The sequence below is a fragment of the Nannospalax galili genome, unplaced genomic scaffold, assembly GCF_000622305.1.
Source record: "Nannospalax galili isolate Female #2095 unplaced genomic scaffold, S.galili_v1.0 scaffold5488, whole genome shotgun sequence".
In the NCBI taxonomy this organism is placed as follows: domain Eukaryota; kingdom Metazoa; phylum Chordata; class Mammalia; order Rodentia; family Spalacidae; genus Nannospalax; species Nannospalax galili.
In genome coordinates, this window is record NW_008357602.1 from 25,094 (window position 1) to 42,572 (window position 17,479).

General features: G+C 47.7%; 1 protein-coding gene across 2 annotated transcripts in view; it reads right to left on the bottom strand.

Annotated features, from left to right (window-relative positions):
- Positions 1-11,980: 11,980 nt before the first annotated feature.
- The window catches only part of Ecm1 (extracellular matrix protein 1), a 6,633-nt gene continuing 1,134 nt past the window's right edge, over positions 11,981-17,479 (bottom strand). The window contains exons 2-11 of one of the 2 annotated variants that reach the window (XM_008855229.2): positions 16,892-16,954; positions 16,467-16,568; positions 16,253-16,321; positions 16,079-16,159; positions 15,417-15,470; positions 14,785-15,107; positions 13,898-14,272; positions 13,131-13,351; positions 12,721-12,808; positions 11,981-12,302 (exon numbers count right to left, since the gene is read on the bottom strand). In XM_008855229.2, the coding sequence (XP_008853451.1) occupies positions 12,075-12,302; positions 12,721-12,808; positions 13,131-13,351; positions 13,898-14,272; positions 14,785-15,107; positions 15,417-15,470; positions 16,079-16,159; positions 16,253-16,321; positions 16,467-16,568; positions 16,892-16,954 (1,604 nt within the window). In that variant the 3' untranslated portion in view covers positions 11,981-12,074. The remainder of the gene's footprint in view (positions 12,303-12,720; positions 12,809-13,130; positions 13,352-13,897; positions 14,273-14,784; positions 15,108-15,416; positions 15,471-16,078; positions 16,160-16,252; positions 16,322-16,466; positions 16,569-16,891; positions 16,955-17,479) is intronic. The other variant, XM_008855231.3, reaches the window with a different exon arrangement.

The following is a 17,479-nucleotide window of genomic DNA, read 5'->3' on the forward strand; positions in this document are numbered from 1 at the left end:
TCTACAGCAGCAAGATGAACTCACCAGCGAGAGAGAAGGCAAGCAGCAAGAAGCCTGGCATTCTCCTCTGCCTTGATCTTTTATACGGGCTCCCATCAGAAGGTAACACCCACATTTAGGGTGTGTCTTCCAGCTTCAGATGATACAATCAAGCAGATCTCTTTCATTTTAGTTAATCCCAGATCCAGTCAAGTTGACACCCAGCAGTAGCCTTCACAGATGGAGATACACCTCTGATGGGAAGCTCATTCTACTGCACAAGCTGGCAGAGGACCTAATATATAAAAGAAAGTTACAAGAACTCCTGATTCTGTACCACATCTTCAATCTAACCAAAATGATTGAGAGCTGTCTTTCCAGATGTTGCTCTTGCCAGGTTACTAATCCAAGAGGAAAAGTCATGCCCCCAACCAGAAGGGAGAGGGGCACTGTGCCTGGAGTCCACTGGGAGGTGGACTTCACTGATGTAAAACCTGGCAGGATGGCTATAAATATCTCCTATTTTTTGTAGATACATTTTCAGGATGGGTCAAAGCATTTCCCACAAAGGGGGAAACCACCTCAATGGTGGTTAAGATCATCGATGAACTAATACCAAGGTATGGACTCCCCTCTGTGATGGGGTCAGACAATGGACCAGCCTTCATCTCTAAGGTAACTCAAGAGTTAAGAACTGCACCTGGAGTACATTGGGACATGGACTTCACTGAGGTAAAACCTGGTAGGTATGGCTATAAATGTCTCCTACTTTTTGTAGATACATTTTCAGGATGGGTCGAAGCGTTTCCCACAAAAGGGGAAACCAACTCAACGGTGGTTAAGGTCATCGATGAACTAATACCAAGGTATGCACTCCCTTCTGTGATTGGGTCAGACAATGGAAGAGCCTTCATCTCTAAGGTAACTCAAGAGTTAATTAAAACACTGGGGACTAATTGGAAGCTACACTGCGCATATCACCCCCAGATCTCAGGGCAAGTAGAGAGAATGAATTGGATCCTTAAAGAGATTTTAACCAAATTAACCCTAGAAACTGGTGATGACTGGACGGGCCTCCCACCTTTTGCCCTATACAGGGTCAGAAATACCCCCTATACTCAAGGCCTAACACCTTATGATATCGTGTATGGCCAACCACCCCCTTTGCTTCCCAAGCTGCCTTCAGATGTGCTAATTGATTTGTCTGAATCCCATTTCTAAAGTCCCTACAGGCCTTACAGATTACACAAGACAACATTTTCCCTCTGCTGAGGCATATTTATGAACTGCCACCAGCCCAGCCACACGAATTCAAGCCAGGAGACCTTGCTTGGGTGAGACGACACCATAAGGATCCCCTTGGATCTTGTTGGAAGGGGCCACACATTGTGATCCTCACCACCCCCACCACGGTCAAAGTAGATGGTGTCAAGACTTGGATACATCATTCACACCTGAAATTGGTGCCAAACGACAAACCTGGTGAACCGAACAAGAGATGGAAGGTCACACGGGTAAAAGACAATCCTCTCAAGTTAAAAATCACTGCTATACCCTAACCCTTGCTGCCTTTTTATGTTTTACTCACAGAGCCTGCCCTAGCTAACTCCCCCTGTGGACTCCAAAACCTCATCTGGATAGTTAGCAGCACATCCACCGGGAAGATAGTGAACATCTCCTCTCATCTGGGACCTCTAGGCACCTGGTTCCCCAAGATTACATTCGACCTTTGCAATTTGCTTGAAGGAACTTGGGACTTGTCCTCTCTGTCAGGCACTGAAGACCACGGTTGCCAGAGCTCCCACGCCCGAAAGAGGATTCAGGAACACCACTTTTATGTTTGCCTGGGTGACAATGGTAACCAGAGAAGTACCTGTGGGGGGCCGGGGGAATATTTCTGTGCTTCTTGGAGCTGCGTGTCCACTGGATATATTAATTGGGCTGCCCCAGTCACTACCGACTTGATCCAGGTATCTGTGGTCCCTGGTTGGTCCTGGCTTATTAGAAACCACAACACAGGACAACTTGATGGACCATGTACTTCCCTTAGATGCATCCCTATCTCCTTGAGCTTTACCCCGAAGGGAACTCAAACAACAACAAAAATGGATTGATGGGTGAACTTGGGGGCTGAGGCTATATGCCTCAGGAACTGACCTGGGGGTACTTTTTTTGGCCCATCTTCAGGTGGGTCCACTCTTAGGAATTCAGATGGGGCTGGCTCAGACAATGTTACAGCCCACTGGACGACCAACACTGGCCTTAACAATTTTTAAATCTGCCGGACGGCCAGCCCCTAGCCAAACTGTCTGACCTGACAAAACTGCCACTCTGCCCACATACAGATCTACCCCCGCCTGGGGTCCTCAAGGCCCAAAAGCCCCTACAGCCATCCTCTGGACTTACAAACCTCCTAAATGCCACCTTTATTGCTTTAAATAATACCTCCCCTAACCTCACTATCCATTGCTGGTTCTGCATGGACCCGAGCCCTCCCTTTTATGATGGGCTAGCCCTCCCAGGAAATTATACTGTCACTTCTGACCCCCCCCCACCTACAGGGAGAAGGGGGCTTACCCTCACCCAAGTGTATGGAAAAGGGCTATGTGTGACTCCCTCACATAAAACTGTCCCCCCTTCTTACCAACATCTATGTAACTCTGCTCAAGAGATAGGGGCTACTACACCTAACCCATATATGGTGCCCCCCAACTCCACTTGGTGGGCCTGTACCTCTGGCTTAACTACATGCCTCCACTTCTCCATTTTAAACCAGACTGGGGATTTTTGTGTACTTAGTGCAGCTGGTTCCCCATCTATACTATAGAACAGACATAGAAATGGAAACCAGAGTCTCAGAAGAGTGTAGACCTTGTAGGGCCAGAGGAACCACTGCAATTGTCCTGTCTACTTTACTTGGGGTCAGAGTAACCACTGCAACTGGTCTGGGGGCTTCAGCACTAGTCCTCCAGGATAAAAATTATCACCTTCTGCCAGGCGTGGTGGTGCACGCCTGTAGTCCCAGCACTTGGGAGGCAGAGGCAGGTGGATCTCTGTGAGTTCAAGGCCAGCCTGGTCTACATAGTGAGTTCCAGGACAGCTAGGGCTACAGGGAGACCCTGTTTCAAAAAAACAAAAAAAAAAAAAAAATTATCACATTCTTAGACAGGCCATAGACTTAGAAACATTCAATCATTAGAAACATCTATCCGCCACCTCGAAGACTCTCTATCCTCTTTAGCTGAGGTAACCTTGCAAAATAGGGGAGGGCTGGATTTACTTTTTCTAGAAAATGGAGGACTCTGTGTTGCCCTAGGGGAACAGTGTTGTTTCTATCACTCAGGAGTTATAAAACAGTCTTTGGCTGAGGTCCATAAAAGACATAAGGAAAGAGAAAACTAACGACTAAATCAAAAAAATTGGTACGAATTCCTATTTGACTGGTCCCCATGGTTAACAACTTTGATCTCAGCAATAGTCGGACCTCTCCTCTTACTCCTATTAGCAGTCACCTGTGGCCCCTGTATTCTTAATGCCTTGCTCAAATTCATCCGAGAATGGACACAGATGGTCCAACTGATGGTACTGCGTTCACAGTATACTCATTTAAATTGAGACCCTGAGCCTTATGACAATATAGAAATGGTTCCACCGTCCTAAATGTACTGTCTAACCGCTTCTTTCCACTTCTGTAATTTGCTTGGCTTAAAGATTTAACACTTGCCGTAACTCTAGGGGGAATGAAGAGCCAGAATGCTCTGACTCCATTTTGGCTAGCTTCTTCAGAGAAGCCCGGACAAGCTCGGGCATACTGTAAATCTTCCCAGTTGCTACCTGCCCCCCCGCAAGCTATAAATTAAGCAAGCCCTGGACATGTAAAAGCCTTATAATGTATGGACAAAAACTTCTGGCCCTAAAAGATATCAGTCAGCACATTCCAATGTCCTGAAGACAGCCCCTACCAATCAAGACTTCCCCCATACTCAGGATATGGGGACATCCAATTATTTTAAAAGATGCTTGGCTTGCTCCGGTTTCTGTGGAGTTCCCCAATAAAAGCCCCTGCCTGCTATTGTTTGGGGCCAGACTCCATCTTTGCCTCGTGTAGTCTGTGCCCGGCTAGCCGCCATTTGGTTGTTTTTACTTTAAATTCCTGAATAAACTTTTTGTATAATCTTTTTGGTATCTGTGGGAGTTATTCTCGATTCTCAAACCCTAACACCCACATGAACATATACATACACCAAACACATGCACATGCACAATTCTTTTGTGTGTGTATATGCCACATTTTCCTTGTCCATTCCTTTGTTGTTGGACATCTGGGTTGGTTCCATAAGTTAGCTATTGTAAATAGTGCTGAAATAGACAATGATGTGCAAATTATTTCTGTGATAGTTTGACCTAGAGTCCTCTGTGTAAATTCCCAAAAGTGGCATAGCTGATCATATGTTAGATCTACTTTGTTTTTTGAGAAACCTCCATACTGGCTTCCACAGTGGCTGGAGTAGTTTACATTCTCATCAGCAGTGTACAAGTGTTCCTTTCTGTCCACATCCTTGTTAACACTGTCATTTGTTGTTGTTTTCTTTCTTCTTTTGTGTCTTTTTGAGATAGGGTCTCCCTGTAGCCTCAGCTGACCTGGAACCCACTATGTAGACCAGGCTGGCCTTGAACTCACAGAAATCCTCCTGCCTCTGCCTCCTGAGTGCTGGGACTAAAGGTGTGTGCCACCATACCTGGCTTGTTTTCTTAATGAATACCATTTTGACTGGGGTGAGACAGGATCTCAATGTGGTTCAGATATGCCTTTCTCTGATGGCTAGGAGGTTAAACATTTTTTGTGTTTGGCTATTCGTGTTTCATCTTTTGATAAATGTTCATTTTATATTTGCTGGTTGGGTTGTTTGTTGTTCAGTTGTGTTTTTTTTGAGTTCTTTATGTATTCTAGATATTAATCCTGTCAGATGTATAGCTTGCAAAGATTTTATAGTTTCCTTTGCTCTACAGAAGCATTTTAATTTCATGAGGTCCTATTTGTCTATTGTTGGCCTTTTTTTTTTTTTTTTTTTTTTTTTGGTTTTTTTGAGACAGGGTCTCCAGCTGTCCTGGAACTCACTATGTAGACCAGGCTGGCCTTGAACTCAGAGAAATTTGCCTACCTCTGCCTTCCGAGTGCTGGGATTAAAGGTGTGTGCCACCACGCCCAGCTTATTTCTTGAATAACTGGAGTTATATTTCTTTTTTGAGACAGGGTTTCCCTGTAGCCCCAGCTGGCCTGGAACTATGTGTAGACTAGGATGTGATTAAAGGCATGCACCACCACACCCAGCCAATTTCTTAGCAAACATAGAAATCCCTTAAAAATTGTATAAGGGGGCTGGAAAGATGACTCCATGGTTAAGAGTTCGGCCTGCTCTTTCAGAGGACCTGAGTTTGGTACCCAGCAACCACATCAGGCCACTAACAACTGCCAGAGGATCTAATGCCCCTGGCCTCCATGGGCACCTACACTCATGTGCACATACTACACACAGACATACTCAAGGACACAGAATTTAAAATAATAAAAATAAATTTTTAGAATCTAAGGGGGACTAGAGAGATGGCTCAGTGGTTAAGAGCACTGACTGCTCTTGCAGAGGATACAGGTTTGGTTTCCAGCACCCACATGGCAGCTAACAACTGTTGTAACTCCAGTTCCAGGGGATCTGACACCCTCTTCTGACTTCTCTGGGCACTACATGACACAGGTGTACTTACATACATGCAGGCAATACACTCATAAACAAAATAAAAATAATAAAATATTTAAATAATAAGGGCTGTAAGCATAGCACAGTGACAGTGCATATGCTTAGCACATACGCACCCTGGGTTCATTGCCCATCAGTCCATCCTCCCCAATTTTTAAAAAATATTTTTATGTGTATGAGTGTATTGCCTGCATGTATGTAAGTGCACCCATGTCATGCAACATCTGCAGAGGTCAGAAGAGGGTGTTGGATTCCCCTGGAACTGGAGTTATGGACAGTCGTTAGCTGCCATGTGGGTGGTGGGAACTGAACCTGCATCCTCTGCAAGAGCAGTCAGTGCTCTTAACTGCTGAGCCAATTCCCCAGCCCCCCCCCCCGCCATTTTTTAAAATTATACAGCTGATTTATCTACTTATTTTGGGACAGGGTATCATCTAGCCCGGGCAGGCCTTGAACTTGCTTTATAGCCAAAGATGACCTTGGATTTCTGATCTTGCCTACACCTCCTGAGTCTTAGGATTAGAGGTGTGCCCCACCACACTAAGGCTCAAATCCAGGGCTTTGTAGACCCTAGGCAAGCACTCCAATCACTGAGATGGAGCACTCCATCAACTCTACAGGGAACTTAAATAGGACCAAGACAAACATGTGATTTGTGGGGCTGGAAGTGTAGCCCAATGATAGAATGCTTGTGCGCACGTGTGCGCGCGCGCGTGCGCACACACACACACACACAAGTAAATCCTAGGAACTTCAAATTACAGTCACCAAAATTAACAACTGAAATAGAAGGTTAGGATTATACCATGGTGGTGGTGTTTGCTTAGTGTGCATGCAAGGCCCCTGGATTCAATTTCTAGCAAGATATACATAAAAACAAATGAAGCAAAGCTTTAGCAGCAGAATAATGCAGTAAAAAGTAGAAAATGTGCTGGGCATGGCGGCACATGACTATATCCCCAGTTACCCAGGAGGATCACAAATTCAAGGCTTGCCTGAGCAACTTATATTTATTTACTGTTAGTATTATTTTTTTATTTGCGAGAGGATCTCACTCAGTAACCCAGGCTGACCTTGAACTTGAGAGGAGCTTTCTGTTACAGCCCTTGAGTGCTAGGATGACAGGCATGCATCACCATTCTGGCTTATTCTCTACAGATTTTTACACAGAGGGTTGGGTGCTGTGGCACGTCTTTAGCCCCAGCACTCAGGAAGCAAAGGCAAGTGGATCTCTGTGAGTTTGAGGCCAGCCTGGTCTACACAGTGAGTTCCAGGGCCAGTCATGGCTACGTAGTGAGACCACGCTTTAAAAGAGAAAGAGATTTTAAAAAGAAACTAGCCTTATTTTGTGGTGCGTGCCCATAACCACAACATTTGACAGGTAGAGACAGGAGGCTCAAGGGTTCAAGTTGATCTTCTGCTGTATAGCAAATCCAGGTCAACCTGGATTACATTAGGCCCTGTCTCAAACAAAGAAAAAAGAAATTGAGATATAACTATGAACTTCATACTAAAGCACTTGAAAATTTTATGAAAATGGATAATTTCCCAGAGAGGAAAAGTTTCCAAAAATGTGCCTTAGATTAGGAACTCTGAATTACAAATGACTGTTTTTAAATACAAAAGAGCAGTGCATGGTGCATACTTGCAATCCTAGCACCTGGGAGGCTGAGACAAGAGGACCATAAATTCAAGGATAAATTAAAAAAAAAAAGTTTAGGGGCTAGAGAGATGGCTCAGCAGTTAAGAACATTGGCTGTTCTTACAGAAGACCCGGGTTCAAAACCCAGCACACACATGGTAGCTAACAACTGTCCGTAACTCCAGTTCCAGGGGATCTGACAGCCTCTTCAGTCCTACACAGGCATTGCACGACATGGGTGCACTTACCTACGTGCAGGCAATACACGCATACACATAAAAATAAAATATTTTTTAAAAAGTTTAAGGCCACCCTGTCCTAAATAGCTAGACTGTCTCAAAGTAAAATAAATTTTAAAAGGCTGCCTACAAAGCCTGCAAACATACAATGGTGAAATGTTGGTTTTACTTTGAGGTCAACGATTTATTATGTAGCTAATTAGCCCAACTCTAGTAGATGGAAACAACAAAATGTTTATCTCAGGATTCTGTGCGTTAGCAATTTTGCAAGTGACTTAATTGGATCAGGTTCCAATGAGCACCTTCTTGTGGGCTACAGACTACAATGTCTCCTATTCTCAAGGTTCAGGAAGCTAGAGGTTGCCAGGTCTGTGCACGTGTGTATGTGTTATGGTCCTGGGGCTATGAACACCAGCCTACCTCAGATGTAATGCCACAGGGCCTCATTTCTCTCTCTCTCTCTCTCTCTCTCTCTCTCTCTCTCTCTCTCTCTCTCTCTCTCCTTCCCTCCCCCCTCCCTTCTTTCCTTCAGTTGTTTTTGAGACAGAGGTTTCCTCTGTAGCATAGGTTAGCCTGGAACATGCACACACACACACCCTTACAGCTCATGACAGCCTTCCTCAGCCTTCCAAGTTCTGGTATTACAGGCATGGGCCACCATGTTTGCTTTTTTGTGGTACTTTAAATTCAGAGCCTTATACATGCTAGGCAAATGCTGAGGTACAGCCCCAGCCCACTTTTTCTTTTGAGATACTGTCTTGTGATGGCATGAAGTGTGGATGATGTCTGTGTGTCAGTACATTTCTGCATGTCTCCTGTTCAAGCCCTGACTCTCTCTCTCCCTTCCCCTTGCATTCAGGCATATTTTCATCCTCTTACAGTCTTTTTTTTTTTTGGTCTTTCTGAGACAAGGTCTCCCTATAGCTGCAGCTGGCCTGGATTCACTAATGGAGACCAAGCTGGCCTCGAACTCACAGAGATCTGCCTGCCTCTGCCTCCCAAGTGCTGGGATTAAAGGCATGCACCACCACGGCTTCCTCGTACAGTATTTTAAAATACCAATCAAATGTATACTGTAATCTATAGGAGACAAGAAGGCAGAAAGGTAGAAAAGGTGGAGTCTCTTTGTTCAGGGTTTCTGAGCTCCCACTACAGTCTCACTAAGTTGACTAGGCTGGCTTTGAATTCACATTATAGCCCAAGATATAATTTATAATCCTCCTGCCTGAGCCTCCTGAGTACCTGGGACTACAAGCACAGGACACCACACTTGGCTGTTCTCTTTATTCCTTCTATATCACTGAGGATCTGGGAAAATTTTTAAGGACTTATTGACAATGAAGACTTCTTAAGAGTGCACTTACCTACATGTAGGCAATACACACATACACATAAAAATAATAAAATATTTTTTTAAAAAAGTTTTGATCTCTGAACTCCTCCCCACCTAGCTCATCCATTACAACTTCTCTCTCTCTCTCTCTCTCTCTCTCTCTCTCTCTCTCTCTCTCTCTCCTCAAACTGAGCTCAAGTGATGATGGTGGATGTGCCACTAATTTCACTACTTTGGGACTTCGAACTTCTAGACAGGGGCACCTCCAGGTCTAGGCCAGCCTGAGCTCAAATGTTCCTCCAGCCTCAACCTCCCCAAGGCCAGGATTACAGGTATTTTCCACCACACCTGATTTCTTCTGACACTTTTGAGGGGAGTTGTTTGTTGGTTTTTAATTTTTAAAAATTATTTAAATGTTTTTTTTATATGTATGAGTGTATTGCTTGCATGTATTTTAAGTGCACCCCTGTCGTGCAATGGCCATGGATCCCCTGGAACTGCAGTTACAGACAGTTGTTAGCCGCCACGTGGGTGCTGGGAATTGAACAGGGTCCTCTGCAAGAGCAGCCAGTGCTTTTAGCCGCCCCATAAACTTAAATTATATTTTAATAGTTTATTTTCACAACTAATTGCTGTAAATGTTAACGCCTCTTCCTTTTCTTGCTAACAGCAGTCCTGTTCGTGCTTCTGGGCTCTTTCCAACTCACCTCCTCCATTTAAGTTTGCTGCTGGTCCCTACAATTACTGAGCTCTCGTTTTTTTTTTTTTTTTTTTGGTCTTTTTTGAGACAGGGTCTCCCTGTAGCCCCAGCTGTCCTGGAACTCACTATGTAGACCAGGCTGGCCTTGAACTCACAGAGATCCGCCCGCCTCTGCCTCCCAGAGCTCTTGTTTTTTACGCGCTCCTCCTCCGGCGGCTTCTACTCCTTCCAGGCTACCTTCTTTCCTCCCTGGCAAACCGAGGCCGGGGCTGCAGTTCCGGGATCTGGGGGCGCCCACGGACCTCGAGCAGCGACAGAGCCGAGAGCAGACAGCCGCCTGATGACAGCCAACGTAGTCATGACGCGTTGTTCCGAGCACCCACCCGGAAGACACGCCCATTCCTTCGCCCGGAACGCCGCAGCGGGACTTCTGCGCAGGCGTACTGGTGCGTTCAAGCGAGCGCGTGACTCCGAGCTAAAGGGCGGGGCTTCCCGTTCTGGGGTGTGGCGAAGGGATGCTGGCGCCCTCTTATTGGCCCTAGTGCTGACGGACGGGCGGGGACAGCTGGAGAATGATTTGCTACGTTGTTGCTTAGGAACAATCACTGGCCACAACATAAATACTAGGCAGTGGATCCCGGAAGGAGGGTGTTGCACATTTGGTCTTAGCTAGGGCAGGATGGCGCAGCTTGGTTTTTCTCCCTGCCAGAACTGGGACCGCTGAGTCTGCGTCTCTGGAAAGGTGTCCTGCTACCGGTGCCACAGAGGACCTGTTAACTGCCCCCCCCCACCCCCCACCCCCCGCGTCCCCAGAGTGTAGTCATTCTAATTCTTTCGTCCCCAACCATGAAGCCCAAGGTTCCCGGGTCCCTGTCGCTGCCACCCCTGGTTCAGCTCAGGACAGGAGTTCCAGCCCCATTTGATGGACAGGACAGTCTGAACGGCCACAGTCTCCATCTGGGCTTGCTGCTGACTAGACATTTAAAAAAGCAAATGTGACCCGGGCGTGGTGGCGCACGCTTTTAATCCCAGCACTCGGGAGGCAGAGGCAGGCGGATCTCTGTGAGTTCAAGGCCAGCCTGGTCTACATAGTGAGTTCCAGGACAGCTGGGGGTACAGGGAGACCCTGTCTCAAAAAGACAAAAAAAAAAAAAAAAAAAAAAAAAAAAAAAAAAAAAGCAAATGTGAGCATATCCTCTTCTTGTAAGCTCTCACTGTCGTTTTATCTGTCTAGGGTCCAGAGCAGGACCACCGAACAGTGAGACCGCTTTCGCCGCTGTGCCTGTGCCTGACACCTTCCTCCCGCCTGCTCCTGCCTCTGCCCCCTGAGAAGCTTCACATTTCTGCTCTGACAGGCCATCCCCCAGTACACCGTTTTGCCCCCAGCCCAACTTCCACCGCACCAAGGTCCTTCCCTGCTCAGAGCACACGGGCACCCTGGCCACTGTTTACCACACTTACTACAACTGCAAACAGGTTCATGGACTGTGAATACTTTCAGGCAGGGGCTGTGTTATTTTTAGATGTGTAATCCCCAAGTCTTATTATAGGATCCTAGACAGGGGTTCAGCAAATGGGTACTGAATGAATCGTGGGAACTCCAAGGCCGGAAAGTGATTTAAAATACCAGGCTGGGGCTGGGGAGATGGCTCAGTAGATAAACTGCCTGACATGCAAGCATGAGGACCTGAGTTTGCATCCTTAGCTCCTAAGGTAAAAACCAGGGGTGGTGGCATGATTTTGTAACCCTAGCTCTGGGGGTTGGGGGGATTGGTGGAAGAGGCAGAGACAGGGGGATTCTTGAGGACTGTCAGAGCTCACTGGTCAGCCAGGCTAGCCATTGAGTGAGCTCCAGACTCAGAAACCCTATCTTGAAAAATAAGGTGGAAAGCATAAAGAGAGACAACTCTGACTTCTTTCACACACAAGTGCATGTCTACAAACACAAAAACACACATGCTACACACAACATTTTTTAAAAAATAGGCTGGTCGGGCGTATACCTCAGTGGTAGAGCATGTGATTAGCTGTTGAGGCCCTGGGTTTTGATCCCAAGCACTGCAAACTAAAAATCCAGTCTGGGCTGTGGTTTCTTGGGCTCCTCAAGGACATGGATTGATTATCTTTTTCACCTTGAATCCTGACAGCTAACTAACAAGGAAGTGCTCCTTTTTAAATATCTGATTAAGGTCATGATGACAAGGGAAGTCAAGCCATTTAGTTATGGTCCTACCACCGCCTTTGGAACATCTTCTGTTCAGTCAGTGGGGGCAGGGGAGTGGGAGCAGGGCAGTCTTAGGAGGGTGTGTTGTATGTTACAGACAAGGAGGATGCCAAATCCAAGAGACTTTTATTGTAATGAGTGCTCAAGGAGGGTGGAGTAGGGTGGGGTTCCCCCATCTAATCCTCCAAGGCTCTGGGTGACTCATTCCTCAAACCCAGGGGCGGAGCTGATATTTGTTCCCCCAGTTGGGCCCTGTTCCCCCTGACCCTTGGCATCCCCAATGTCTCCAGTCACTAGAGCCACATTCCTCAGATAATTTGTGTTGAAGCAGTTGGCCTGCTCATCCCCAGGAACCAGGTCACAGCAGAGGGCAGAATCTTTCCAAGAGTTCCTTCGGGGACCACAGAGATCGTCAACATAGGCTAGTTTCTGAAAAATCAGAAGAGTGAGGCAGAGTGTGGGGGAGGCCAGAGGTCAGGCATGGATACCTGGGTACCATAACTCCTCTTTTGGTCAGCTTCTACTGCTTTCCCCACTGGATCCCCTCCTGATCAAGCAAGGTGGCCTTGTACAGTTAGATTCCTTGTGACTGACAGCTGACTGACAGGTGTGCATATCTGGAAATGCCAGAAGTTTGAGGCCCAGGGAAGGCATAATAGGAACTTAGGAATGGGAGCATATCGGATCAAGAAGGAAGATTCTGGAAGCATGAGGAGATTCCTTCCATACATCCTCTTATTTCTATGAGCAGTTCTGACATACCAAAAAGAAGGGGCAGCCTTTACCTTACCTTCTTCCTCCCCCCTACATTTCTCTGGAGAAGATGACCCTCTTCCCACACACTCACCTCCTCTTCAGCACAGCAGGCCTGTTCTGGGAATGGCAGGTCACAACAGCGGGAGGTCATATTCTGGATTAGTCCAGGAATCTGTTTACTATGGTTGGTATGAAAAAGGTAGGACTCAGGGTCTTTGTGCATTCCTATCATCCAAATGGTGCTGGGGCCAGGTGTGGTGGCTTATGCCTGCCACACCATCACTTGGGACACTGAAGCAGAAGGACCAGCCTGTGCTACATAGTGAATGAGTACAAGACTAGCCTTGACTGCTGAGTGAAACCTTGTCTCAAAACAACTCTCCCCCACCACAAACCCACCTAAATAGTCTTGAGAGACTATGATTTTGCTCTCTCCAAGGGGACCCCAGGAGGGAGGTTTTGGGGCAAGAAAGAGGACTGGGTAGATCAAGGCAGACTCACTACTTGGTCAGAATTCTTCTGTTTCCACAGAGATGGCTCATGAGGTTGGGGGTGACTCGGCTGAGGTCAAGGGTCAAGATGTCCCGGTCATAGTTGGGATAGGGAGCCCGGTGGGCAAAGCACTCATCTCGGGCAGGGCTAGGAGGGTAGTGGCAACATGAGTGGCTGTGGGTCTTTATAGCCTGTTCTCGTTCACAGTACCCATCCAGCGTATCTTCCCACTGTGGACCAGAGAGAAGGAATCAGAGGCCTGGATACTTGGCTCCCTTTCCCCTCACCATCTACTTTCCTGATCACTCCCAGCTATAAGATGAGGCCCCAGGGACCAAAAGGGGAGGATGAAGAGCTAGAAGGCAAGGAGGCAGCTGTGGATGTGTGGGCTTGGGAAGGTGGAAGGGAGGAAGCATGGATGAGGTTCCCAGTAGCCACTGGAGATGAGCTGGAACAGTAGATGGAGAGGATCAGGTGAGGCCAGAGATGGATGGATGGATGGATGGATGGATGGATGGATGGATGGATGGATGGCAGGCAGGCAGGCAGATGCATATGTGGGATCACAGGTCGATGAGGCCAGGACGGTAACATGAAGGCTCAAGATGAACAGACTCAGGTGACAGACACAATGAATGGATGGACAATCACAAACAGATGAACGTGGATGAGCTCATGGGGAGGAACATGGCAGGCTGGCTGGTAGAATCAGCGATTGGAGCTAGGCGGGCAGCCAGGCAAACAGGCTCCAGAGGGGGGCTGGGACGCCCACTTACGGCCTTCCATGTACAGGTGTAGTTGTGTCCCTGGCGACAGCAGCTCTGGAACTCCATCTCCAGCCGAATCAGAGCATGCAGCTGCCTTTGGAGGGGGTCAGTAGCTGGGAGGTTGCGTGGCACAGAGCGGAAGCGCCTCAGCTGACAGATGTTCTTGACATTGTCCAGTGTGGGCAACCCAGGGGGGAAAGGCAGCTCTAGCCCTGAGGAAATGCCAGGCTGGTGGCTGGGGCAGGCCCGGAGTTGGTAGTGTGGCTGAGGGGCTTCCTCTTGGAAGCAGGAAAATCGCTCCTCCCCCTGCTGTTTGCAGCACCAGTGGGGTCGGGTCTTGACAGAGAATTCAGCCTCACAGAACCGGTTCATTGTATCCTCCCACTAGAGTGAGAGGGGTGGGTCAGCCCAGAAGCCTATTGTCCACATTTCTCCCTTCCTTCCAGGCTCTAGGAAAGCACTCTAGGCCAGTAAATAAGGAAGCAGAACTGGCTGCCCCCTGTTCTCCTGGCTTTCTGGGAGGCCTGAGCTACCTCAGGCCTGTGAAAGGGACCTGAGGTCTTCTGTACCCAGGCTGAGGTGTCAAGCCCTTAAAACACATACATACTGGCTGCGCGAGGTGGCCCATATCTTTAATTCCAGTACTTGGGAGTACTAACTCCAATTCCAGGGGATCTGACATCCTCTTCTGACCTCCGTAGGCATTGCACAACACAGGTGCACTTACACACATGCAGACAATACACTCATACACATAAAATAAAAATAATCTTAAAAAGACCATGAAAACAAAACAAAAAAACCCCACCCAAATCAAATCAAATAAAATCAAATCCCCCAAACCCCACACACTTACGGTTAAAGGACGCCCCCAGCATCGACAGTCAAACCCTTACCACAAGTTTTGCACAGTCCAGACGGTTTGCGTGACTGCGGCAGCGGCAGCAGCGGGAATATCCAGTCTCCAGCAAATTAAGGCTCTCTCCCTGGCGGCTAAGGTGGGAGTAGCCAGTCTGTGGTAAGTTCCAGGGGCCATATACCACATGTTGGCGTTCAGGAAGGCAGATCTGGTTCAGATTGTCTGGAGAAGGTCGTCCAGGGGGGAAGCCATCCAGCCGGTAGCCCCATCCCCCACGGGATCGGCCCTGTTGGCAATGCTGGGCTGGATTCCAAGACTGAGGCTCTGGAGGGTGCTGGCCCACTAAGGGGACTGGCTTTTCTAGAATGAGGAAACAGAGTGGGAAGCAATGAGAAAGGTTAGATGAGCTGGGAGCAGAATTTGGGTCGATGATGAACTGGGAGCAGAATTTGGGTTGATGAGGGTTGGGAGGATGTCTAAGGAAATAAACTAATCTGTGCCTCTTAGCTTCAGAGTAACTGAAAGGAAAAGAGAATTGAAGTGTGAATTGCATTACCCTTGGAGCCATCCTTCCTCTCTGTTAGCTCCGGGCACTGTTTCCTTCTCTCTCCAGGGTTCTGAGCCTGAGGGCTAATGCAGGGGGACAGATAGACTGGTGCTATCACTCACCCTCTTTCTGCCTGGATTGCACAATCTCTTTCTGCCGTGGCACTGACGGGTCTCCTGGGGTAGAAGGAGATGTGTAACTAAAAATGCTGTTGCGATGGGTCTCTTTAGAAGACAGTCACCTGGCTGGGTCCCATTTATGAAGAGGAACTCAGTAGAGAGGCAAGTGAAAGACAAATGCTATTTTATGTCATTTAATCACATAGCTGAAATAGGCATTATTTTTTCCTTCCTCCCTCCCTCCCTTCATCCCTCTCTCCCTCCCTCCCTCCCTTCCTTCCCTTTTTCTTTTTCTTTTTCTTTTTGAGTCTCAAGTATTCCAGGCTAGTCTTGAACTCCCTATGTAGCTGAACTTCTAATGTTTCTGCCTCCTCCTCCCAAGAGCTGGGATTACAGGCATGTGCCACCACACCCAGTTGATGCAGTGCTGGGGATCAAACTCAGGGATATGTGCATGCCAGACAAGCACTCTACCAATTGAGCTGCATCTCCAGCCCTACCATTATTTCTTCAGCTGTACAGATGAAGAAACTAAGGCTTGAAGAAGTAAGCAACTCAACAAAAGTTACACAACTATTAAGTGGCAGAGCTCCCCATCTTGTCTACCTCCAGAGCCCTTGCTCTGGGGTTGAGCTGTGGGGTGAAGAGCAGAAGACATCACTTACTCTCCGTCTGTTCAATAGGGAGTTGGGGCCTGGGTTGCTCTTCCTGGAGGGGTATGGTTTCCGGAGGGAGAGGGGGATGCACTGCAAGATGGGTAAGGGCACATAGGAGTGTGGATCAGACCAGTGTCACCACGACTGCAGTGGGTGGGGGCAGGAGAATAGGCAAGTACTCACCTTTATTTTCAACAGTGGGCCACTCTTCCTCCTGGACAGGGATGGCTTCAGGAGATGGGGGGGGCTGCACTACAAAATTGGGAGTGTGAATAGCCTACCCCTTCTAGCCAAACAGGGAGGGGAGAGACGTGTTCCCTCCTCCCCATCTGAAGAACAGGAAGTAGGCCAGATTATAGACCTAGAGGGCAGCTGAGAAGGGTTGCAGTAACCTTACTTTCTCTTTGTTCCTCAAAGGGAGGGTCATGCTGAGAAGTTTCAGGGTGGTCCATGGGGAGACTTCGGGTTCTGGGTGGGGAGGGGGGTGCTGCATAACCAACTAGAGGTAAGAGGGGAGACAGAGTCTATAAGCTAGCTCTTCCTAGACTCCCAATCTCATAGTATTCCCCCCAAATACTATGTCCATACCATCCTGAATGTTCATGACCCTATCTGATCTCATAAGCTAAACAGGGTTGGGCCTGGTTAGTACCTAGGTGGGAGACTCTTACCTTCTTTTTTATTGAGACAGGGTCTTACTATGTAGCCCCGGCAGGCCTAGAACCCTCTATGTAGACCAGGCTGGCCTCCAACTCACAAAATTCAGCCTGCCTCTGCTTCCTGAGTGCTAAGGTGTGCACCACCACACCCAGCAACTCTTACCTTCTTGAAGGTACTGGGAGAAGTATTCTGGCTTCATCTCTCTTTGTCCTGGACCTTTGAGGCCTGGAGGAAGGAAGAACAAAATAGGGGTAGTTTTGAGGGGCCCTTTTCTGACCCTGAGCAAAAGATGAAAAGGCTGTGGAGACCAAGAATGTAAAAGACCAAGGTAGAGAACTACTTGTTTTGTACCTGTTCCATGTCCCCTCTTTCCACACAAACCTATGGTATTCCTATGGCTCTACCTGGCTCACATGTTGGGTCTAAAGGACATAGGGGGCTGGGGATGGAGGTCCTAATGTCCTCTGACAGTGTCTTTCTCAAGCCTCGTGGCTGTCCTCTTCATAGCCACTGATGTTATGCTTCTCTGTCTTTCAGAGGGAGAAATCTAACTTGGAGTTGGCTGTGGGCGCAACACCCCCACCCCAAGCCTCTTCTTATAAGCCTCTTCTTCTTAAACATTTTTGGCCTTCTGACAAGAAGCCCAGCCAGATGTTTGAGTGTCTTCCTGTAGTTAATCTCAGTTCCCTACCTTAGGTCTCTTCTACACACACAAACACACACACACACACACACACACACACACACACA